We start from the raw sequence: 26,121 nt of genomic DNA on the forward strand, positions 1-26,121 counted from the left end.
CTTCCTATCCCGTGATGCTTCAGGTCCCAAGCGGAACAGGCGGAAGATGGCGGCCGAGCGGCAGGTGGCCGGGAGCGGCGGCGGCACCGGTGGCCGTGGGAGCGTCGGTAGCGGTGGCGCTAGTTCCATGCCTGCCCTAGAGGATAACAAGGAGAATGAAAAACCTAAGTCCGGTGGCCTCGGAGACAGCCTGGGCCTGGAGAGTATCCTACCGGCGCGTTGGAGGGGAGAGCGCTAATGGGGACGTGTCACTTAAGGCGAAGGGCGAGCCCTTCTCAGGCTTCGGCTTCTGCACTGAGACATCCCCGAACTTTGCGTAGTAATCCCTATCGGGTTTATCTTCCCGAATTTTGGGTACTGACGATCTTTATTTGGCGAGGAAACGTGTGTGTGTGTGTGTGTGTGTGTGTGTGCATATACAGTGCATATTGAGCTTAACCCTGCTGTTCTGTTCGGGTCGTATGTGACCCGAAGCCAAGTTTGAGTCCCTGTAAAAAATTTTCCCTGCATATCTGAAACTTGAAATTTCATGACTATCCATCACTTCAGGGGTTCTCTCTATGAGAATTTTTTTTGGGGGGTGGGGGGCTTAGTTTTTGCTGGGCAAAAAAAGTTACAAATCTTCTGTTCGGGTCACATACGACCCGGACCGAAAACTCTTCATTTGAAGTGCTTATGTTTGGTCAATTTGAAAACTTTTTTCACTTGGAAAGTAGTCTGAACATTTCTGCACACAATGATATGAAAATTGAAATGAAAAAAGTAAATCTTATTGGTTTATTTTGCGGATATAATGCACGCCCCCCCGTTTTTGTGATTTTCTTTTCAATTTATGGATAGTTTTGCTTGCAAAATGCATTCTATTTTACTAAAGTTGGTGTGGGATTGGTAGCTTGAACATTTCTGAATATAAGAAAAATATAAAGGAACTGAAAAAAATGATTCTTATTGGTTTTTTAATATCAGAAATAAGGCCTCCCCCCCCCCCTCGGCTGCTTGCAACCATTTTCACTTTTTATTTTTTTATCCTCCAAATCCGAAATATTCTTTAAAATCTTAGGCATTCATTTACTCAATTTAACAATGCTGATCATCAAAAAATATTTTTGGGGTGGTGGCTAATTGTTTTCTGGGCAAAAAAAAATCATAACTTCGAGTCTGTTTCTGTTCGTATATGACCGGACCAAAAATAATTTTTTTAGGTACTTGAATTTGATCTTTTTGAAAACTTTTTCAACTGGAAAACTAGTTTGAACATTTATGAACATAATGATATGAAAATTGAACTGGAAAAATTGAGACTTATATTTTTATTTTGATCAAAAAGCCCCTCCCCCCCCATCCTTTTTTAATTTCGTGTCAATTTCTATTTTTTTAAGGCTACAAATCCCTAAGGAATTTCCCCCCAAAAGGTTTGATATACTAAATTGAACATTTCTGAATATAAGAAAAATATAAATGAACTGAAAAAAATGGTTCTTATTGGTTTATTTTTGCCACAAAAAGGCCACCCCCCACCCCCGGCCTTGCTATGTGCCATTATTGTCACTGTTTATACATATTTGTCTAGAAATATTTGGAATATCCTTTTGAAAATCAACCACATTGTAGCCAGAGGACTAATTTTATGAAACAAATCCATTTTACTAAAAAAAAGTATGTAAGTTTGAAATTAACAGCATAATTTTTATATAAATTGAAATAATTGAACACGGGGGGAGGCATACATTTATGTGCAAAATAAACCAATATGCATCAATTTTTCCAGTTCAATTTTCATATCATTATGTTCAGAAATGTTCAAGCTACCAATCCCACACAAACTTTAGTAAAATAGAATGTATTTTGCTAGCAAAACTATCCATAAAGTGAAGACTATTTAAAAAAAACGGGGGGGCATGCATTTCATCAACAAAATAAACCAATATGCATCAATTTTTCAAGTTCAATTTTCATATCATTATGTTCAGAAATGTTCAAGCTACCAATCCTATACCAACTTTAGTAAAATAGAATGCATTTTGCAAGCAAAACTATCCATAAATTGAAAAAAATTTCACAAAAATGGGGGGGGCGTGCATTATATCCGCAAAATAAACCAATAAGATTTACTTTTTTCATTTCAATTTTCATATCATTGTGTGCAGAAATGTTCAGACTACTTTCCAAGTGAAAAAAGCTTTCAAAAAGACCAAACATAAGCACTGCAAATGAAGAGTTTTCGGTCCGGGTCAGGGTGACCCGGGAACAGAAGATTTGTTACTTTTCTTAAACAGAACAGCAGGGTTAAGAGGCTTCCCTTAGTTCTAAGACGTTGTCGCAATTAATTAGTGAAACTGCATTTCTTTTTTTTCTTTTTGCACAACATTGCATGGAATAACCCACTAGCCAAGTTTAGGGATCTTATACATAGGTAATAAGTGTGTGTGTATGTGTGTGTGTTGTCCAGTGCATATTTGAGCTTAAGTGGCTTCCCTTAGTTCTAAGACATTGTCACAATTAATTTAGTGGCAACATGAAACTGCATTTCTTTTTTTTTCTTTTTGCACAACATTGCATGGAATAACTCATTAGCCAAGTTTAGGGATCTTATACATAGGTAATAGGTATGCAGACCGTCTTTAGTCTGCTGACTGTAAAAATCTTTGTAAAACAATGTTAGCTGTTTGTAAAACAAAGCAACTGGATTTTTTAAACTAAACTCGTAACTGAAAAGTTAGGCTTCGTGTTTGTTTCTTTTTGTGGAATTAGCAATAGCACTTAGACATATACCGCTTCACAGTGCTTTACAACCCTCTCTAAGGCTAAGCAGTTTACAGAGAGTCAGCATATTGCCCCCAACAATCTGGGTCCTCATTTTACCAACCTTGGAAGGATGGAAGGCTAAATCAATCTTGAGCCTACTGAGATTCGATCTGCCAAACTGATGGCAACAGCTGCTGATCAGCAGAAGTAGCCTGCAGTACTGCACTCTAACCACTGCACCTCCGAGGCTCCTTACCTCTAGGGAGATATAGGTGTGTTTGTATAGGAGGCAGAATATCAGGTCTTTGCATGCACCATGTCAGAAACTTCTTGAGTAAGCAACCATATTTCTGTTTATAGATTTTTCATGATAATGTGGAATTTATATAACAGATAACAAGTTTCAAAAACTTATTCATGTTTTAGAGAATGATACAAATAACATGCTGTCCATGTTATTTGTATCATTGTAAAATGAAACACTACACAGAAATAATGTGAACTTGAAACGTTAATTTTGTGAATATTTTAATGACAATTACTGTGCATCTTTAATTCGTGGACACAGCAGTAATATTTAATGTTAATCTGTAATTCTAGAAATTTTTTACTTCCTCAGATTGTACAGCTTATGTTTGGATAGTGATTTTTAAGCCAAAATTAGAAATTCATTTATATTAGCTTACCACTGAATCTAGTTAGTAATAGCAAATACAGTAATTTTATTAATTTCCAAGGTCAATAGTAAATATTATTTTAAAATTGCATTAGGTTTTAAATAACATATCTCAGAGTTGGTAAAATTGTAGCTGTTTTATTCCAAAGCCAAACAGGCAACAGAAAGGTTTAGGCTTAGAATATGAATGCAGGAATTCCATTATAATCACACTCAGAAACAGTCATGAACTTGGTATATTTGAACTTCTACTTTTAAAAATACTAAAAGGTACAGTATGTTTTCTATGATTTAACTGTGTAAGTTATATTGGAAGTTTCCTTAACAAGTCTTTTAGTTCTTCAGATTATTAAAGAATCTCAGCAACAACATGGCCTACGTCATGGTGATTTTCAGAGATACAGGTTGGTATGCAAGGCGTAATCATAGAAATTAACAGTTGAACAAGAAATGACTTTGTTTTTATTAATAAAAATGCTTATTTCAATAGTTATAAATGATATGTCTGATTTTAGAGAAAAAAATAAAAGTGGAATGAGTTATAATTAAAAGTAGAATGAGTTGATACCAATGTTGTTTTGTCTTTAATATCACTGAGACCCAGTCACATATGAATTTAATAACTTATGTGGGTATATTTTTAAATTAAGAATGGTTTTATTGCTCAGTTTTAGGAAAGTTCTGACCATGTGTTTTGTTTCATTTTATTTTTAAATTTCTGTGTCACTTATCTCACTATCAACCAGTTTTGTATGTATGTATGACTCATGCCTTGTATATGTTCTACATATTTCCTGGTACACAATACTTTGATAAAAGTATATAATTTAGAACACTGTATCCAAGTAGACTAAAAAATTTTTTTTTAAATTCAGGCTTTATCTTATACACCACTTCCCTGAAAAACCTAATTAACCATGTAAGTTGTGCCTCTGGTACATGTGGTCCGTATGATTTTGAAGATAGGTTTTCTGTAGATATCACTTCACTGATATTCATCTATCAATCTATGAGTAGAATTCTAGCTTTAAAATATGTCCATTTTTTTCTATGATTGACTATTTTACTTTAAGAATTGATACATGAGTTGACTTATTTTGGTGTAGTGCCTGTCTTCTATGATCGTATATTTTCTGAATGACTTCCTTTAAATGTTTTGCTATTATTTGCGTTGTCTTATCATATTTTATAGATTGCTGCAGTGTTTTCTCTTAAGATATTTTTTTATGTGAGGGTAGGGAAAGTAGTGAATATTACTCTAAATAAGAATTAACCATTTCTTTTCTCTTCATCCCTTGAAGAGGTTATTGCTCCCGTCGACTAAGGAGGCTCAGAAAAACTCTTAACTTCAAGATGGGAAATAGGCACAAGTTCACAGGAAAAAAAGTAACAGAAGAGCTATTATCTGACAACAGGTACTGGAAGGTTCTATTGACTGCATTTAGCATCCACTTTTTAACCCAGCAGAATAGGCCATGCTGGTTTATCTACTTTCCCTTGCAGATGCACGTTCCCTCTCCTATTCCATGAACAGAAAGATTTCTTGCATACCTTTTCGTTTAATATCCAACTCTACAATTTGTATAGCCTTTTGTTGCCTGGAGAAACTGTAACAAGCCTCAATTTCCAAGAATAAATTTGGAATACAAGATGAAGTCAGAAGGCCTAGCCTCCTAGAAACTCTGAACACAGACTTTGTGTTATGCTTGGACCTGCCTTTCATTTTGTGTTGGGCATAAGAATCAGGTCTCTTTCGCTTTCTTCTGTCCTCATAGAAAAAGATGGGGACAGCAAAGGAGAGGTTAACCAAATTCCAAAATTTTATTAAAATATGAAACGTTGATATAATAATAATAATAATAATAATAATAATAATAATTTATTAGATTTGTATGCCGCCCCTCTCCGTAGACTCAGGGCGGCTCACAACAATAATAAAACAATGTACAATGTGACAAATCTAATATTTAAAAGAAAAAAATATAAAAACCCAACATTTAAAAACCATGCAACACTAGCATACCATACATAAAACTATATGAGCCTGGGGGAGATGTCTCAATTCCCCCATGCCTGGCGATATAGGTGGGTCTTAAGCAATTTATGAAAGACAAGGAGGGTGGGGGCAGTTCTAATCTCTGGGAGGAGTTGATTCCAGAGGGCCAGGGCCGCCACAGAGAAGGCTCTTCCCCTGGGGCCCGCCAGACGACATTGTTTAGTCGACAGGACCCGGAGAAGGCCAACTCTGGGACCTTATCGGCCGCTGGGATTCGGCAGAAGACAGTCCCGGAGGTATTCTGGTCCGATGCCATGTAGGGCTTTATAGTTCATGCCCAGCATCTTTGAACATTTTCAGATACAGAAAAATAGTTATTTTACAAAGAAAACTACTCTTGCATTTCTGAAGCAAATCTTAGAAATGATGTGGGTGTTTTAAAACATTTTGATGTGTTTGAAGTTGTTTTGTTTCTGTGTAATAAACATTCCATATACGTTTCTGTGCTTAGTGTGCTAGAATGAAGTATTGAGACTGGTAAATTTTGCCTTCACACTTAGTCCTACACTGTTGTCCAAAATGCATGTCCTCTTGCTACAGTATTAGAAATACTGTACTTCTAGAATGTTTTTGATGTATATATAAATGTACTGTCAAAATTCATCAAGATAATAGATTAGGAAAGGCAGAGTTGGTCTTCCCAGGATTGTAAGGATAAAAGAAGGCTTGTGGAAATGTCCTTCATCAAGAATTCTGAAGAGAAGGTGTGATGTAAATATAATCAATCGGTTGGTAGAAAGGGACTTTGAGATTCGCTTTAGACAACATGCCTGATTGGAGCAGAAACATAGCAACATAGAAGATTGATGGCAGAAAAAGACCTCATGGTCCATCTAGTCCGCCCTTATACTATTTCCTGTATTTTATCTTAGGATGGATATATGTTTATCCCAGGCATGTTTAAATTCAGTTACTATAGATTTACCAACAATGTCTGCAGAAGTATAGGAACAGATGCATTTGTTTTGTATTTCTGTTGAAATTCGCAAGATTATAAGTCCTTTGAATAATTTTTAATTGCTCTTATGCCATAGATATTTACTCCTGATTCTTATGGATGCTGAAAGAGCCTGGAGTTATGCAATGCAGCTGAAGCAAGAAGCCAACACAGAACCACGCAAACGTTTTCATTTGTTATCTCGCCTACGCAAAGCAGTGAAACATGCTGAGGAACTGGAACACCTCTGTGAAAGTAGCCGTGTGGATGCCAAGACAAAGCTGGAAGCTCAGGTTAGGACTAGCTTTTAAAATGTTTCTATAAAGGCAGAGAAAATGCACTAGAGTTACTTTCTCAGTGGACAGTTGGATCTAAATTGTAGATAATAAAAGCTCCAGTGAAGAATACAGAGAAAGTAAAGAAAAAAGCTTATTATGGATAGTCTGTTTGGACACCTCATAAACTATTTTCAGAAGGGCCAACCTTCTGTTGTGTTACTTAATATGCAAGAAAAGAGGAAGAAAAAGCCAACCTTATAAAAACGTATGTTTCAAATGTTAATCATTTGGGTTGTACAAGACTCTATCCCTGAAACTCATTAGGCCTTTCTGCAGTCAGAATAATCAGTTTTAGGGTCAGGATATTTGGGTGGAACATTTGCATGCCTTTTTAATGTAATATGAAGTAATATGAATATTTGCCCAGCAGTCATTTTATTTCTTCTAGCAAACTAACTAAAAGGAATATATCCCACCACTATTATTTACTATGGAAAAACAATTCATGTAACCTGCATATATTTTCATTTTTGACAATTTGAACTCCATTGTACACCTAGTTATTTTTATGAAAATAAATTGTATACTTATTTGTACTTGATATTGGTATATTTCCTGGTATTTAGTAATGGTATGTAAAAATCCAAAGTTAGTAGGTTACCATATAGTTGCACTACTACTCATCCATCTTCATTTTTCTTATAGGCATACACAGCTTACCTCACAGGTATGGTCCGATTTGAGCATCAAGAATGGAAGGCAGCAATGGAGGCTTTCAACAAGTGCAAGTGAGTTTCAATTTTTTTAAAAACAGCTTTTTTCCCATTCAGGTTTTTCTGGATATACCTTTTTTATTCTCTTGGAACTTTTTAAAATCCATGTAATGCATTTTGCTTCTGTGTAACCTAGTGATGAAGTTTAAAAGCTCAGTATTTTTACAGTAACCCCTCAAATAGAAAGAACTGTTTTTTTAATACTGTAAAGTACTGACTGTTCAATTCTTAACCTTCCTTTTTTTCAGAACCATTTATGAAAAGCTGGCTAGTGCTTTCACAGAGGAGCAGGCAATATTATATAATCAGCGAGTGGAAGAAATCTCTCCAAATATTCGTTACTGTGCTTATAATATTGGTAAGTAAATCAAGAAGAAAAACATAATGAAAGAATTTGATAATTATTATTCTCATACATTCCTAAAAAAGTAGCAATATCTTTTCCTTCTTGCAAAAGAAAAATATAACTTTTATAGAAACCTTTCCTCACATTTTTGTCTTTTTGCTGCTTATTGATTAAATTTCTGTGCCTGCCCATCTCTTCAAGGCAATTCTTTGATTTGCATAATCATGCCAATATTTTAAATATATATTGTAGACCAAAATGTTAATATTTAGATATACAGTATCAAAAAACATCATTTGGATCTGCTTGGCGTGTCTCTGAGATTTTTGGTATGACATATAGAAGCTATATGTCATACCAAAGCCATATGACTTATAGAAGCTATATGTCATACCAAACTAACACATACTGATACCCTTAGTTTCTTGCATATTCTTTCCAATTTAAATAGGTTAAAATAGATGTTGTTCGTTGTGTTGCTACTGTCCCCTGTGCCGTGAGCTTTCATGAAGCTTTGCAGTGTGTTTTTGTTAAGTAAGAAATTGCGCTGGATGACAAGCTAATTGAATTCTGTCCCTTATTTCTTAGGGGACCAATCTGCTATTAGTGAGTTAATGCAAATGAGGCTGAGGACTGGAGGCACTGAAGGGCTTCTTGCTGAAAAACTAGAGGTAATTAATTCACACTTTTCCTTTGGAAAGAATGGCTACTTATGCCTGGTTTTTTAACTGACGTCACTTTTTTAAAAAGAAATTTAAAATACTGTGTAAGAACCTGAAGTTCAAAATTATCTTGTAAAATAATACTTTGAAATGATTTTAAAAACACTAAAGCTAAATTTTAACTAGATAGTAGATATACAAAACATGTAACTTTCCACTGTCACATCAGCAGTATTTGGAGGTGACTAGAATTGCAGTTTAAAAAAACCTATAAGACCACAGGTTCTGGTTCTATGAATATTAACAGAAAAGATGAGAAATTAATACAATTAATGTCTACTTTTTTCTGTAAATCAAATACCATCTCTTTAAAATAATGTTGGGTCTTCCTTGTGAGTAGTTCTAAAAAATATTTCCTTTGCTCCCCTAATCTGATTAATTCATTTATTTATTTATTTTTAAATATCATTTTTGTGCTGCCCCAAAGGGTACTAATGGGTGATTTTGCCATTTTGCAAATTATATAAATTGCAGCAGAAATTTAGTCTTTGCATGTAAATACTGTCGTATTGATGTCCACTGTGTTTAAAAAGACAGGAAATAATTGGGCTGCAATTGAAAAAGCGATGTGCTATATAAGTTAAATATCGTCTTCACATGACATAGAATTTGAGTTAGTATTTTTTCTGCTCATTGCAATTGCTAACAGAACAGTTTGTCATTTTAAAGCTTGTACTTTTGTTGACAATGCATTGGTTATTTTCCACTTCAGTTTCTTGCCAATAATTTCATACATTCAACTTCCAACTTCATACAGTGCCTTCATACATTTATTTGTGAGGCTTACACACTCTTGGTAGTAATACTCTCCCCTAGATGTTTGTCCTGGAAATGCATTGTAGGTTTGAATGTCGATTGGAGCTGCAGAAAAACCTTGCACTCTGCTAAGTATTATGGCACCATGCTTAAAATTCTATGTACAATTTTACAATTAGACCTTAGATTATGCCTCAAGTAGTTACTATCATAAATTGTATACTTTGTATGCCCTGCAAACTTAAAGATTCTTGCTCTCTATAAGCATGCATCTTAAACAATATTAGGGAAAGATCAGTATGCTTTCAAAGTTGCCTTTCTGTATCTGAGGACACCCAAATCAATCTTCCAGCTTTTCCTCCACTTCAGTAAGCCCTCCAAACAATCCGTTATGTTCATATTTCATGGCACCGGACCAGATTATCTCAGGGACCGCCTTCTGCTGCACGAATCCCAGCGACCAGTCAGGTCCCACAGAGTGGGCCTTCTCCGGGTCCCGTCAACTAAACAATGTCGTTTGGCGGGACCCAGGGGAAGAGCCTTCTCTGTGGCGACCCCGGCCCTTTGGAACCAACTCCCCTCAGAGATTAGAATTGCCCCCACCCTCCTCGCCTTTCGTAAACTTCTTAAAACCCACCTCTGCCGTCAGGCATGGGGAAACTGAGATATTCTTTCCCCCTAGGCCTTTACAATTTACGCATGGTATGTCTGTATGTATGTTTGGTTTTTATAGTAAGGTTTTTTTTAGTTATTTTAATATTGGATTGGATTGTTACATGCTGTTTTTATCATTGTTGTTAGCCGCCCCGAGTCTACAGAGAGGGGCGGCATACAAATCCAATAAATAAATGAAATAAATAAATAAATATTTGCCAAGAAGTCCCCTGTTGGAAATCTTTGAAAGATATGACAGGGTCTCCAGTGCCTTATGCTTCCCAACAACCTTGATTGATCTTTCAATCTCTGAGGCAAAGGTTTCTTTTTAATTTTGCAAATTTTGTAAAATCAGTTTTAAGTACATGTTTTCTGGTTATTCCTTTCTTCATTGTGAAGCTGGCTATAAAATAATCATGACCTGTGATTGCAATAATTTGGAAATTAAACTTTCATAGCTTACAATTGTATATTACTTATTGCATAGAGTGAGAAACGTGTACTGTGATAAATAAATGTTTTTCATGAGAGAGCCAACCCAAAATGTCCCTGTTTTCTAGTCATTAATCACACAGACTCGAGCAAAGCAGGCAGCCACTATGAGTGAGGTGGAATGGAGGGGAAGAGCAGTGCCTGTGAAAATAGACAAAGTGAGAATCTTTCTGTTGGGGTTGGCAGATACTGAAGCAGCTATAACTCAAGTAAGTAAACTCTCCTGAATCCGGTGATTTTAACTCTGAAGAAAGGTCCTATGGTCATGTGAACTTGGTAGCTGCACTATTATATTCCGATTTCTATACAAAGGAGGAATTTAAATATAATTTTTATGTATTTAAATTCATTTGTAACTGAATATGGGCAAGAAATCATGCCAGTTCAGTTTATTATATTGCCATCATAGACTCATTGAAAATTAATTCAGTTTTTAAAAATAAAAATCCAAAATAGAACATTGTGCAAATGAACAATTTAGCACAATAAAATGAAAAATAAGTAATTAGCTTGTTTTTATTAAAAAAAACTCTTAGAAGCTGATTATTGATCCATTACAGTGAGCGCTCCGGGTAACAAAGTGGTATTAGCAACCTAAACCTTTGTCTAAAAATGGGGGTAATGGTTCATGGCAAGAAATAGTAAGAGCAAAGCTGTCGCTTGGCTATTTGCCACCATATACTGTAATGAGGAAAGACGAGGCCATGTCTCTCTCACTCCTGGTTTACAGGGATGGTAATAATTGTGAACATCACCCAGGGACATGTGAACAAATAATGCTTTTGGTGTTTTTCCAAGCAGAAAATTGAAATGTATAAATTCCATGTTTAAAAAAGTAACCGTTTGTGACGTAGGAAGCTTAAATTACTTGTTGAAACTCTTAATCTTGTTCAAGAACATTGTATTCTTAGTTCGGATTATTGAGTAATATGCTTTTATTTAACACTTCTGTTAGTGTAACTTTTTCAAAATCTTTATTCATGTGCTGTGGTGCAGTCCCTTGCCTGTGACTTAGGAATGAATAAAGCAGCATATACCACAAAATCCTGAATATTTGCTAACCTTTCCCCTCAAGATATCTTAGAAGATGAATAACTGTGTTAGAAAAGGAAGATAAATTCATTTTTATATAAGTAAAATAATAAATCTCCACCTCATTTCCTTTTGTTTCAGCATTACTATTTGGGCATTTCCCCTTTGCATTTTTGAAGTTGAAATGGCCTCACAGGTGGAGCAACCAAACTAGTTTGACCTGTCTCTGATTATTCGAATTTTAGAAAACTTAACTTCCCCTGAGTTCTTTGAAAATTAGAGACTTATTTTTAAATTGTATTAATCCAATTAAACTTTCAGAAATTTTTAAAAATGCATTAAAACAATGTTCTTCCAATCAATTTTAAAAATTAAAATCTGTCCTGAAATTTTGAATCTTTAAGCAATTGATTTTAAGTAATTTTAATCTGACAAAAGTGTTACTTATTATAAAATGCTAATGAATACCTAAGGCTATTCTAACTTTGGGAATGTTTTTTCCCCAATCTTAGATTACTAAACAGGAAAACTATCTGCAAAGATCAATCAGTTTCCTATCCTTAATCTGTCACAGAAAGTAGCGCTGTTGACTCTGAAGGGGGGCAAATAAAACTATAGGTTATCAACAACAACAACAAAGATTCCTGACAATCTGATGGTATCAAGTTACAGTTTTAAGCATTAGAATAGGAACTTCATTTCAGAAAATTCCAAAATAAAATTGAATTGAACCAAAATAGAGTTCATAGTGTGGCTTATTGATAGAGAATATGAGATGGAACTCATTACCCAATAATATATGATTCTGGTGTATCTTGCCAATATTCTCCCTGCCCTATTTTATGCCATGTATGAAGAAGAAAATGTTGGTTTGTTTATTGGTTCACATTGTATTAAATTTAGGAAATATTAATAGAATCACTGTGGAAGGTGTTTTTTAAAAAGAAAATCTGAAGAGCTCAATTTTGCCCCTTCTATTATATCATAGAAATATAAAAAGATAGAGTTAATCTCCACAGTTTATCACTAAGTAATAAAAGTTTTAGTAATGTTGCATATAATACAACATGTTTCTAAGACTCAGTGGTTTAGCTTCTTGATTTCAGGAGAAATATAGCAGTGTATTGAAAAGATTATATATTTTTCTGTGCTAATTTATTTAGGCAGAAGAAGAAGAAACTAAAGAGCGTTTGTTTGAATCTTTGCTGAGTGAGTGTCGGGATGCAATACAAGCTGTTCGCGAAGAGCTGAAGCCAGATCAGGTGGGCCATCAAATTTGTGCATTTGATTTTCCTTTGGTTAGAAAGGCAGGATATAAATAAAACGCATTGCTGAGTCTGCTTGAAGATCTATTTGATGCTTGGTCCTACATGATCCTTTGTGAAGCTATAGTAAGCTGCAGCTATCCCACCATTTTGTTTGCATCCAAACATTCTTTTCTAAAATAAATAAGTTACACTTAATGTTTTGTTTCCTACAGAAGCAGCGGGATCACTCTTTGGAAATAGATTCTGGAAAAGTCACTAATATTCAGTATCTGCACAGGTAAAGAGCCTTTCTAGAAATGCATGACTGGTAGATTAAAATCACTAGGGACAGATAGTAGGACCGCTTGAGTGTCACCTCACTCTCTTGCCCGCCCAGCTCATCATCTATTAGCAGCTTTGTATGCAATCAAATGATTCTGAAATGAATTTTAGTAATAATGCCGTTTTTAATAATCTGCTGTCTAGTTACCTGACTTACATCAAGCTATCTACAGCAATCAAGCGCAATGAGAGCATGGCAAAGGCACTACAGAAGGCACTCCTTCGTCAGCAGCAGCCCGAGGAAGATGGCAAGCGTGTTCCTAGACCTCAGGATTTGATACGCCTTTATGACATCATATTACAGGTAAGCATATCAAGAGTGTTTAGCAGTGGAAGGGAGAGGCTTATTGTTCCAGTTTTCTTTTATCTCTAACAAGGTGACTGCAAAGTAGAGGAGGAAAAGGTGTGCTATTAAGTTAGAAGTGCAGGTCAGACAGTACAAATTGGTAGGATCAGAACCTATTTCTCCATTAAAAGTGTTGGAAGTGTTGAAAATAAAGAGGTTTTCTGAAACTGCTTCATGCAAAATAATATACTACTCAAAAAAATAAAGGGAACACTCAAATAACACACCCTAGATCGGAAGGAATGAAATATTCTCATTGAATACTTTGTTCAGTGTACAATGTTGCATGTGCACAACAGCATGTAAAATTGACTGTCAAATCAATGTTGCTTCCTAAGTGGACAGTTTGCTTTCACAGAAGTTTGATTTATGTGGACTTATATTGTGTTGTTTAAGTGTCCCTTTATTTTTTTGAGCAGTGTATTTTCATGACCACTAGATATAATAAACTTATAATTTACTTTTAAAACTCACACAAAGAAAGTTGCTTCCTAAATAATGTTAATAATTCTAGGTTATTTTTTTGGACAGCAGATAAAGAGTGTTACCTTGTAAAGATATTACACTATTTGAAAACAGTGCTCTGCTCATTTCTGTACTGTTGTATCAGTTAGTTAAGCAAATAGTGCTGATTAAAGTAAATGAAATTATTGTCAGTTTACCACTGTTAAATTTATTTCATTGGATAAATATTTATTTATACTGTTAGTTGTGAAGTTTATTTACATTTAAGGCCTTTTTTTTTGTTCTTGTTGTCTCGTTTTGATTACCCTGAAGAATCTGGCAGAATTGCAACAACTTCCTGGCTTAGAAGAAGATAAAAGCTACCTGAAGGAAATAGGAATAAAGACCTTGGTGTATAAGGCTTACAGGTAATTCCCAAAGAAACAAAGTTACTTATTCAGTCACAGTTAAACTATCACAGTCATACACTGGCTCGGATACTGTAACTGAATTGTAAATACAGCAAGGGAAAAGATATTTGTGCAATTCTGTGAATGTTTGTGATAGTGGTAGAGGTTGGCTCTCCTACTTTTCATTGCCATGGAAGTGTCATTGTAATACGTGCAGAATAAATAAGGAAGACAGAGATTCCAGATCATAAAAATAAATTTCGTACGAGTACGAAATACTCTGAATTTGGAGCCACTTTTCTCATTTTGATTTCTTTTTCTAAGCCAGATTTATATGACTTGAAAAGTCCTTTGGCTATTGTAATACATCCAAGATAGAGAACTGAGGACATAGCAGGACAACAGAGTAAAGGAAGTCCTCTACTTACTCATTTAGTGACCATTTCAGAGTTACAGCGGCACTGAAAAAAGTGACTTACGACCATTTTTCACAGTTATGACCTTTGCAGCATCTCCACAGTCATGTGATCAAAATTCAGATGCTTGGCAACTGACTCATTCAATGACCATTGCTGTGTTCCCGGGTCATGAGATCACTTTTGGCGACCTTCCGACAAGCAAAGTCAATGGGGAAGCCAAATTGATTTAAAACCAGATTACTAACTTATCAGCTGCAATGATTCACTTAGCAATTGAGTCAAGAAAGGACACAACAATGGGACAAAACTCGCTTAACAAACGTCTCACATAATAACAGAAATGTTGGGCTCAACTGTGGTCGTAAGTCGAGGACTACCTGTAGCGATTTCAGAATTGCAGGAAATGTGCCAGTTATTTCTGTAGAAATAACTATTTCCCCCTTTCTGACATAGTTCCCCTAAAGGCAGTTCAGAGAGGAGGCTGTAAAGTGGAAAAGACTGGGTGTGAATAGTTTCAAGAAAATTGTGCTCATAGAGCAAGGGTGTCAAATCATGTCATCACGTGACGTATCAACGTTTCCCCTTCGCTAAACCGAGAGGTGGGGGTGGCCAGCATGTGATGCATCCAGCCCACAGTTATGAGTTTGACACCCCGTCATAGAGAGTTGATATTTAAAGGGTTAATTGATATTTAAACAATTAATTGATCTATAGTTTACCAATCTACTTTGTGTGGTTTTCTGTTTCCTCCTAGATGCTTTTTCATTGCACAGTCATATGTCCTGGTGAAAAAATGGAGCGAAGCTCTTGTTTTGTATGACCGAGTGCTGAAATACGCCACTGAAGTTCAGGCTCAAGCTGGGACTAAAAAAAGCAACTTAAAGGTAGGAAACAAGTTATGAATTATGCATTAACAGAGTTCTAAGGTGATGTAATGGAGGGCATACACCTTTAAATTGATTATAGTGTGCTAACTAATGTACAGTTCTGATTGATTTATTGAAACAAATTTATGACTGATTACCCATTTTTAAAACTATAAAATCAAATTATTTGGATTTTTGTCTCACTTGTGTCTATGTGTATGAGAGAGCGCAAGAATGAGAAAAAGAGTTGTTACTATAACACATATATTTGTATTTGGCAACTCAAAAGGGTATATGTATTTAATACTCCTTTTATTTTCCTAACAATGAAAAAGAAAGAAACATTAGCAAATCTAGTAGTTTTGGGGAAGGGGGGAATGAACATGGAGGAAAAGTGAAACTATTAAGTATATGTCTTTGTGCAATTGGTCTGAATTCTATAGGAGCTACCTGATGTTCAGGATCTAATTACTCAAGTAAATGCAGAAAAATACTCCTTGCAAGCAGCTGCCATATTAGGTGAGTGGCTTTCCAGATTCCCACATACACAGTATTCATTGGGAAATGCTTTCAAGTTTCAAGAGACGGGCTTTGTCAACATTTCAGAATGAAAAGCAGGCGTGGCTACAAAGGACTTTCCTTTTTTTAACATGTGGTTCTATAGTTTTATTTTTTCAGTGGCTTGACTGAGCAATTCTGGAAAGAAAAGTAACAATTTTCCACTGCCCAACAGCTGATAGGGAAGAAATATAGGTTCAATTTAAATAAAACCTATAAATTAGATTTTAAAACACCTTTGCCACAATCCAATTTATTGATATTCACTCCCCTGTCAAGCTATATTGATTCTTTATAGACCACTGGGAGGATAAAACCTTCTCCCTTTGACTCTTTTAGATGATATTGGTTCATGATCCAACTGTTGCCTTTGCTGCTGCATATTCTGCCCACTTCTGTTCATCCTTTCACCACTTAAAACAACTCCTTCTAACCAGAATTCTGCACCAATTAACTTCTGATATTCTTCAGAGTCATAAGTACCGTAGAGATTGAAGGCAACCCCCTTTTAAAGTCTGTTGACCTTCTGTTCTCTCCTATGATGTGTTGCTCCTTGTAAATTTCATCAATGTCATCTATTCGTTTGCTCAAATATGTGTCTTTTTTCCACATTTGATTCCAGTAGCCTTTTTCCTATAACTTAACTTCTATTAGCATAAGCCTATGAACTTAACTTAACATAAGTGTGTATGATATACCCATTCCTGTGTCAGACTTAGATTGGAAACATTCATTCCTTGACCCTTCTCTATAATAGTGTATATATTTTATCTGTCTGTCTGTCTGTCTATCCATCTATCTATCTAATTTATATGTCCGCCTATCTCACAAGAAGCAACTCTGAGTGACATACAGCAACATTAAGGAATGGCTATACAGTTAGACTTGGGACAGGGTAAAAACTGATATCATTGCATCATTTACATTATCATAAATCATAGACAATTTCATTGCTCACATTTTAAAAACATAGCCTTATCTTCTTGTTCTGGTTTAATTCATAGTTAATGCATTTTCCTCAAATAGTTCTCTGATTCTTTCAGATGCTGATGACAGTCATGAGGCAGAATCTCCATCCCAGGTCAAAGATGGCAAGGTAAGCAACTTTCTGTGTATGCAGCTAAAGCACAGTTTCAAAAGGAGCCTAATTTCTTATGTTATAAACATATAATTTGAATTATATATATTAGAAATATGTCAAAAATCTTTAATTGTCCCTTTTTGTTTAGAATGTTTTCTGGTTTGTTTATTTATTTGGACATATTATCATACAAAACAATGGATTTGATGGAAAAGCTCAAGAACAATCAGGGAGAACAGCAGAAAAAACCAACAGAATGACTCTTTAATTATGCTGCTCCGTTTTTGCAAAGCTAATATTAGAATACAGTGATCCCTCGAGTTTCGCGTCCTCGAGCATCGCGAAAGGGCTATTTCGCGAGTTTTCAACCCGGAAGTAAACTCCACCATCTGCGCATGCGTGCCTTTTTTTCTATGGCCACGCATGCGTAGATGGTGGAGTTCCCCAGCTGGGAAGCTGGGTGGCTTCCCTGGGTCTTCCCCCTCTTGCCCCGGTAAGACCCCAGCGGCAGCGCGAGCAACGGCGTGGGCGGGCGGGCGGCACGCGCGGGGACACCCCAGCTCCGCTCCCCAGCTGGGAAGCGGCCCCAGCAACAGCGTGGGCGGGCGGGCGGTGCGCGCGCGCTTGGGGAAACCCCAGCTCCGCTCCCCAGCTGGGAAGCGGCCCCAGCAACGCGCGCGCGCTTGGGGAAACCCCAGCTCCGCTCCCCAGCTGGGAAGCGGCCCCAGCAACAGCGTGGGCGGGCGGGCGGTGCGCGCGCGCTTGGGGACACCCCAGCTCCGCTCCCCAGCTGGGAAGCGGCCCCAGCAACAGCGTGGGCGGGCGGGCGGCACGCGCGCGGGGAAACCCCAGGCGCAAGCAACGGGGTGGGCGGGCGAAGGGCGGGCGGCAGTGGAAGTAAAAACACCATCTGCGCATGCGCAGATGGTGTTTTTACTTCCGCACCGCTACTTCGCGAAAAATCGATCATCGCTTGGGGTCCTGGAACGGAACCCTCGCGATGATCGAGGGACCAGTGTAATGAAGAATTTTTTAAAATACCCAGAAATTTAGTAATGTTTAGTCCACTAAACATTAGAGACATCTCTAGGATCCACAAGAGTGTTCTTTTTGTCTGTGTATTTTTTCTATTGACTTTATAGGGAAGCTGGTAGGGAAGGTTGCAAATGGCAATCATGTGATTGTGGGGCGCCCATAAGTGCAAAAGAGTTGCCAAGCATCCAAATCACAATCATGTGTCTGCCAGGCTGCTGGGAGGGCTGTAAGTCCAAGAGCCAGTCATAATCACCATTCATTCAGTGCCTTTGCAACTTGGAATGGTCACTGAACAAATGGTTATAGGTTGGGGAATCATCTTAATCATAATTGGGTTTCTTTAAACAAGAACAGCTATGTGGTAATATTTAATGCATCGCATTACTTAATCCTAACATTAACCAGATATTTCAACTTCATTAAAAACTTATACAGTTCGTCTTACGAACCCCTCGTCATATGAACTTTTCAAGATACGAACCCAGGGTTGAAGATTTTTTTGCCTCTTCTTCCGAACTATTTTCACCTGCGATTTCACTGAAGCTTCCTTCGCTGAAGTCCTCCGGACTTCCGTTGCCAGCCGAAATACCCGTTTTCGCGCTGGTGGGATTCCCCTGCTGGGATTTCCCTGCAGCATCGCAAAATCTGGAGGTGGGGTTTTCCATGGAGGGGAGCCTCAGGAGAATCCCACCAGCGCAAAATTTTGGGCTTGCATGCATTAATCGCTTTTCCATTGATTCCTGTGGGAAACATTGTTTTGTCTTACAAACTTTTCACCTTACAAACCTCGTCCTGGAACCAATTAAGTTCGTAAGACAAGGTATCACTGTACTTACATTTATAATAGATTTGGATAATTTTCTGAGGCTTCCTCAGAAACTATTCATACATTCATAATGGATGTACCCACTTCATTGCCTTGAATGCATTATCCAGAAAGTTAAATATTTCTGCCATTAGGCTACACCTAGGTTTTCCAGCCGTGGCAAGTTCCAGATGTGTGGACTTCAATTCTCAGAACTGTTCTCAACCGTAGCCATGCTGGCTGTGGAGTTGAGAAAGTTGAAATTTATTTATTAGGGAAATGGGCAGATTGAGAAACCTTAAATTAGAAGGTTATGTAACAAACTTTGTCCAAATGAACTAATTTTTCTTCCTGTTTATCTTTCTTTCTTTATCAAGCCCCTTTCTGAGCGATTTGAGATTTTCTGCCTGGATCCTTCTCTTGTCAGCAAGCAAGCATGTCTGGTGCATTTCCCTCCAGAATTCCAGCCAATTCCTTGCAAACCTTTATTTTTTGATTTGGCTCTCAACCACGTCACTTTCCCACCTCTGGAAGATAAAGTAGAGCAGAAAGCAAAGAGTGGTCTTACAGGATATATCAAAGGCATCTTTGGATTCCGGAGTTAACCAGGGCTCTTTTATATTGGGGAAATCTGCAACAGGTTCAGACCTTATCTGCTTGAGTCTAAAATCCACATGGGAGGTTTTCAATATTTTTCCAGTATTCTGTCTGTCCATCCAATTTATTAGAAACATTTCAATCTGAGAACATAAAAAATGTGCTCTGTCTCCAGCCTTATTTCAAGAAGAAAACACCTGAGGTCTGATTCCACTCACACCGAGTGCCTCAGGCAGGGACAAGTATCCATTTTGTAAGGATCATTTCTTTTTGGTAGCTAATACCACAAATTTAATTTTTAAAAAGCTATCTCAGTCGTCTGGACAAGACACAGCAGAGGGAAACCAAAGGCACAGATTTTTACAGAATTGAACTGCCTCAACCAGAATCTGTAAAAACTCAGTTTAATTGACCCTTGTACTGCCTGCCAAGTTTAATTTTAACTTCTAACTATGGATTGAAAATCAGAGTTGATAGATTATGTTTAAAATCCATATAGTAGATTCTACTACAGGATTTAAAAATATCCTTATATAATCTTTCCTTCAAAAAGGCACCACTTCTTATTAAGTTCTTAGAGGATCTCTTTTAGAGCCTAAGGAGCCTTAGTTTCAGAATGTTATTCTCCATTTCTGCATTAAAAACCCTTTTGTATTTTTTTTCCTTTATTTGAATTGGCAAATTGGAAAGGATGCTTATTTTGTGCTTTTCATCCTTTCTGAAAATTATATGGTGGTTTTAAATTGTCCTCTTTATGAAAAATCATAAAGCAATAAAGATTTTAGTCAGATATTAACAGGCACTTTTTGTGAGAACATTTACAAGTGCGGTAGGAATTCCAGTATCTTGATATCTGTTCCCAAAATGAAACAAAGAAAAATATTTATCTAGATACATCTTTAAATATGTGTTCTATTTCCAACTATATTAGTCTTAAATGTAATGTAGCTAGTCTGAAATATTACTTGGATCAGCTAGTCCTTTAGCTATCTTTTACTGTTCATACAGCACCACGTTTTTGTCATACTCCGTTCCAGTTTTGCTCTGCTGCTTCTTGGCTTTGTTAAAAACAGTATTAAAATTGGATTATTCAGTTAGGAATGTTCCACAAAAACAGTTTCTCGAGCATTATGCTAATACACTGTAGAGAATTATAATTTCCAAACCAAATTGGGTGTAATTGTACCAAAATTATTGGGACTGTTTATCTTGTATGAAAAGCTATCACAATTCTCCTTAGGACTTAATTGTGCCACTTCTGTTTTAAAATATGTGTGTGAAATGGACCCTCTGGTCTTTTGGACGAGTAGAATTTTATATAAAAAACCCTATTGTGCAGAAAAAAGGAAACAAAAATATTTTTACTGTATCAAGTAATTAAATTTGAGATTGAGTTGGGGTGTGATAAACTGATAATTTATCAGTTCTCTTAAAAGCTTAAATAGAAATAACAGATTTGACTCAAGTAACTATGGCCAAGTATCATTTTTGGCAATATGTCTGTTAGGGGTTTTTTTTGTGGATTGTATTTTGCTTCAAACTTCCTGTCCTGATTTTGAATTAAATCCAAGAACTGTATTCTTAAAGAGGTGCAATCCAACTTCTTTTTGTTTACCTCCCATCTCCAAACTTTTGGGTAACTGGTACATTCCACTCCATTTATCTCTGCTGCCTTAAATTAGTTATGAAATATTTGTTAAGATGTGACACAAAGTATGCTAGAAAGACAGAAAATAAACCTTTAAACAATAAAGACATATTCTTGCTACAGCCAGGTTTTAAACAGTTTAAACAATTCAACTGCATGCTCTGCTTTCATTTGAACTTTCCTTAGTGGAACATTTGAATAATACCTTTGCAAGTGGTGGATTTTTCCAGAGAAGTAAACATATGACTTGATCATTACAATAAAAATGTTTACAGCTACCACAAAGATGTGGACACCATCTCTGCCCACAGCACTCATTATTAGTTGGCACATTGTACAATGTTTTCCCCAAAATAAGACATCCCCTGATAATAATCCCAATCGGGTTTCTGGGTACATGGCAATAAGACCAAGCGCTTATTTCAGGATTCAAAAAAAAAAAAGACGTTTTATTTTCAGGGAAACATGGTAGTACATTATTTTATATACTTTGGCAAGAATAGATTGAATTTAGTCCTTTATTTACAACCACAATTAAGCCCAACATTTTTGTTGCTAGGCAACACAGTTAAATGAACTTTGCCTAATTTTACCACCTTTCTTGCCACAGTGGTTAAGTGAATAACTGCAGTTACCGGTAGTAACATGGTTGTAAAGTAAATCTGGCTTCCCCATTAACTTTGCTTGCCAGGCATGAAAGATGATCACATGATCCTGGGACATTGCAATCGTCATCAATTATGAGCCAGTTAATTTTGATTATGTGACTATGGGCATACTACAACAGCCCTAAGGGTGAAAAATGATCATAAGTTAATTTTTTTGCAATACTGTATTGTAACATGGAATACTCACTAGACAAAAAATGGTAAGTTGAGAGCTTCCTGTGTTACTTGTCCTGAACTGATACGGCTGTCTACAAATCCTCACTATTAAACCATCTAAGCTTTATATGTAAGTAGTGAAAAACTGGGGATTTTTAATGTAGTCTTGTTGAAGGTTGGAATTGAGGGCAAAAAAAATCTCAAAACCTGAATTAACATCCAGAAAGGCAACAATCATACTTGTACATACCACAGCATGAAAAAAAAACTACTGTAAAGAGCTCAAAACACCCACACAATACTAATACTACAGTTTCTGTGAAGGAACTTCAACTGGCTAATGACAAAAGATTCTGTAAAATGCATTATTGACTCATTTTTCAGAATTAAATCACAATTTGGTCACAAGCAAATTCCTGGATATAAATTTACTTGCACATCCATGGTGACAAATTGGAGTTTGGCTTTTGATATAAAATCTTAGTGACTGAAATGTAATCAAAATAATGTCCATAATAATCAAATGTACAAAGTTGCTAAAATAAACTAGCATTTTGCCTGTGTATGTTAAACAGAATGCGGGGAGAACATCAAGCCCCTGGGGCACACCACAATGGAGCAACTCTCAATGAGACCTTTCCCTGTCTTCACTTGGCCTGCCCAGTCACAAAGTGGAACTATCACAAATCAATCTTTAAATTCCTTCCCTATAGACAAGTCTGAAAGCTGGACCTATACTTCCTTAAAGTACCTATCGGTGACCAGTATAATTTTAATCCTGCTAACGGTCCATATGATTTACTATTTTAATTGTTGCCCCATTCTTTACAACCTTCATAAAGGAGAGAATAGATATTGTTGTCTAAGTGTGCTCCCCCCTGCCCTGGGTATACCCTTGAGAAGTGGGTGAACCAGTGCTTCTTTCAAGGCTGGTGGCATTCTCGCCTATGTAAGAGAAGCATTGACTCTGGCCTATTGCTCTGATTCTGTCTGCTTTAACCAAGAGAAGTAGAGGTTGAATGCAGAAGTGGTGGAGCTAGAGAATAGATATTTGGACCCCTTGGGCTCAACCTCACTCCCGCCACCAAATGAGGTCCTAAGCTGGCTCACATTATGGAGATGTAATAGGATTGTTTTAAACAAACTTATTGCAGCAGAGTAGCCTTGAATCGGAGAGGGGAGGCGTACAAATCCAATAAATAAACTCATGCCATAGCCCAGTGATGGCAAACCTATGGCACGGGTGCCACAGGTGGCATGCGGAACCATATCTGCTGGCACTCGAGCCAATGCCCTAGCTCAACTCCAATGTGCATGTGTGTGCCGGCCAGCTGATTTTTGGCTCCCACAGAGGCTGTGGGAGAGTGTTTTTGGCTTCCAGGGAGCCTCGGGGGGGGGGGGAAGGCATTTTTACCCTCCTCCAGCTCCAGGGAAGCCGTTGGAGCCTGGAGAGGGTGAAACACAAGCCTACTGGGCCCACCAGAAGTTTGGAAAAAGGCCGTTTCCAGCCTCCAGAAGACCTCCGGGGGGGGGGGCAGGGGAAGCTGTTTTCGCCCTCTCCAGGCATTGAATTATGGATGTGGGCACTAACACATGTATGATAGCACATGCGCACGTTCTTTCGACACCCGAGGAAAAAGCTTCGCCATCATTGCTATAGCCAGTCACATTCTGAAATCCAGGATCTATTAAACATTCAGGCAGGCCATACACAGCTCAGGCTAGTAGCTCTGGTTAACCCCATAGTCACAAGGCAATGATCAAAGAACTGGGGGGAAAAATCTGCCAAACCCAATTTGTGTTTCAGCTGGTCCAAGATAAAAGCCAGATCTAAAATGTGGCTGCCAATAGGGTTTACACTAGCATTTCTCAACCTTGTATATAACCAGGGGTGGACTACTGCCCGGATGGGGTGGAACATAGTGGGGTAGCTAAAATGGAGCTCCACCCCAGAGCACCCAATTTGCACTGAAAGATGTTGAAAGAAAATGCACGGCGGCCTGCATAAGCCACGCCCACAGTGTGGTAGTAAAAAGTTTGTAGCCCTTCACTGTATATAACATTAAAATTCCGATATACAGTGATCCCCCGGTTATTGCGTTCCCGACCATTGCGAACAGGCTAATTTGCGATTTTTCAACCCGGAAGTCAAAACACCATCTGCGCATGCGTGCCCTTTTTTCTATGGGCACGCATGCGTAGATGGCGCCGGGCAGATCAGCTGCTGGGCGGCTTCCCTGGGTCTTCCCCCTCTTGCTGGCGGGAGGGCGAAGCCCCCCCCAGCACCCGCTCGCCCGCCGTTCGCCCGGCCACCCGCCGTTCGCCGCTCGCCCGCCCTTCACCCTTCGCCCGGGAAGTTCGACAGGAGTCAGCGGAGAAGCCGCGCGCCTGTTTTAAAACGATCGGAGCCGGCCTGGGGGGGCTTTCCAGCAACCCCCGAGCCCCCAACCCGGGCTCGGGGGTTGCTGGAAAGCCCCCCCAGGCCGGCTCCGATCGTTTTAAAACAGGTGCGCCGCTTCTCCGCTGACTCCTAAAGCGGGGAAGTTCGCCAGGAGTCAGCGGAGAAGCCTCGCTGCTGCGGCGGAAGTAAAAACACCATCTGCACATGCGCAGATGGTGTTTTTACTTCCGCAGCGCTACTTCGCGAAAACCCGCTCATTGCGGGGGGTCCTGGAACGGAACCCTCGCAATGATCGGGGGATCACTATATGCACACTTGTTCAGAAAGAAAATGTCTAGAACATTCATCTGCGGATGTCTATGCCTGGTAGACAAATTGTGAGGAAAATAAGCATTGTATAGGAGAAATAATAATAATAATAATAATAATAATAATAATAATAATAATAATAATAATAATAATAATAATAATATTTATTAGATTTGTATGCCGCCCCTCTCCAAAGACTCGGGGCGGCTCACAACAATAATAAAAACAATCTTACAGTGGAACAAATCTAATATTAAAAGAGAAAAAGACATATAAAACCCTATCATTTAAAACCAAACAACACATACATACCAAACATAAAGTATAAAAGCCTGGGGAAGGTGTCTCAGTTCCCCCATGCCTGGCGATATAGGTGGGTCCTGAGTAGCTTACGAAAGATTATGGTGAAGGCTAGATGCATATGTGGGCAAACACACATACTTATAATTTGGCTGGGAATTTAAGACAAGTGGTAAAAACATGAATTGATTAATGAAATAAAAGATCAAATAGTATTACACTGGATGTCTAAAACTAAGAAAAAGTACAAATATCTTATGGGCTGCAGTTGAATTATGCAAGAAAATGAAATTGTAGAAAATGCAGAGGCAAGGTAGTGCAGGTAGAGTACAGTACTGCAGGCCACTAAAGCTGACTGCTAGATCTGCAGGTCAGCGGTTCAATCTCATCACCGGCTCAAGGTTGGTTCAGCCTTCCATCCTCTGAGGTGGGTAAAATGAGGACCCAGATTGTTGGGGGCAATATGCTGGCTCTGTTAAAAAAAGTGCTATTGCTAACATGTTGTAAGCCGCCCTGAGTCTAAGAGAAGGACAGCATTAAAAAATCGAATGAATGAATCAATAAATAAATAAATGTTGTAATTATAAACAGTAAGCTAAAGTTTATGTCAGAAGATATAAATTGATTTCACTGAAATTGTGGTGGGTAAATATAAAAATAGGACTCTAGGCTGGTGAGAGTTGCCTTTTATGTTTTGGAGTATGGTCATAATGGAAGTACGATAAATGATTGGTGCGGGGGGAGGTTTGTACAAATTGTGAATAAATACAATATAGGGGGAAATATCCTTAGATGACGTGAATGGATGGATGAGAATGAGAGACAATCGGAAATGTGATTTGAGCTTCCAAGAATGAAGTGAATAGCTACTGGTGAATATCAGTTTGCTTCAGATACATGGTTTAAACGTAAGCCTATAGTTAACAATATGCTTAGCACGGGACTGAATGAAAAACTCCTGATAAATGTTGCTGCTTAGAAGCAAAGTAATTGAGAAAATTCATAATGTATGCAAGAATAAC

The 26,121-nt window shown here is 37.7% G+C and overlaps 1 protein-coding gene across 1 annotated transcript; it reads left to right on the forward strand.

The window, feature by feature from the left end:
- Positions 1-21,385, forward strand: SRP68 (signal recognition particle 68). Its single transcript, XM_070739864.1, has 16 exons — positions 1-203; positions 3,759-3,825; positions 4,723-4,836; positions 6,512-6,707; positions 7,398-7,480; positions 7,714-7,823; positions 8,400-8,482; positions 10,504-10,644; positions 12,631-12,729; positions 12,948-13,012; positions 13,201-13,360; positions 14,180-14,274; positions 15,430-15,559; positions 15,985-16,060; positions 17,143-17,195; positions 19,398-21,385. Exons 1-16 carry the CDS (start codon positions 47-49, stop codon positions 19,623-19,625), a joined length of 1,857 nt encoding a protein of 618 aa, XP_070595965.1. The 5' UTR covers positions 1-46; the 3' UTR covers positions 19,626-21,385.
- Positions 21,386-26,121: the final 4,736 nt, after the last annotated feature.

This window comes from Erythrolamprus reginae, chromosome 2 (assembly GCF_031021105.1).
Source record: "Erythrolamprus reginae isolate rEryReg1 chromosome 2, rEryReg1.hap1, whole genome shotgun sequence".
Lineage (NCBI taxonomy): Eukaryota > Metazoa > Chordata > Lepidosauria > Squamata > Dipsadidae > Erythrolamprus > Erythrolamprus reginae.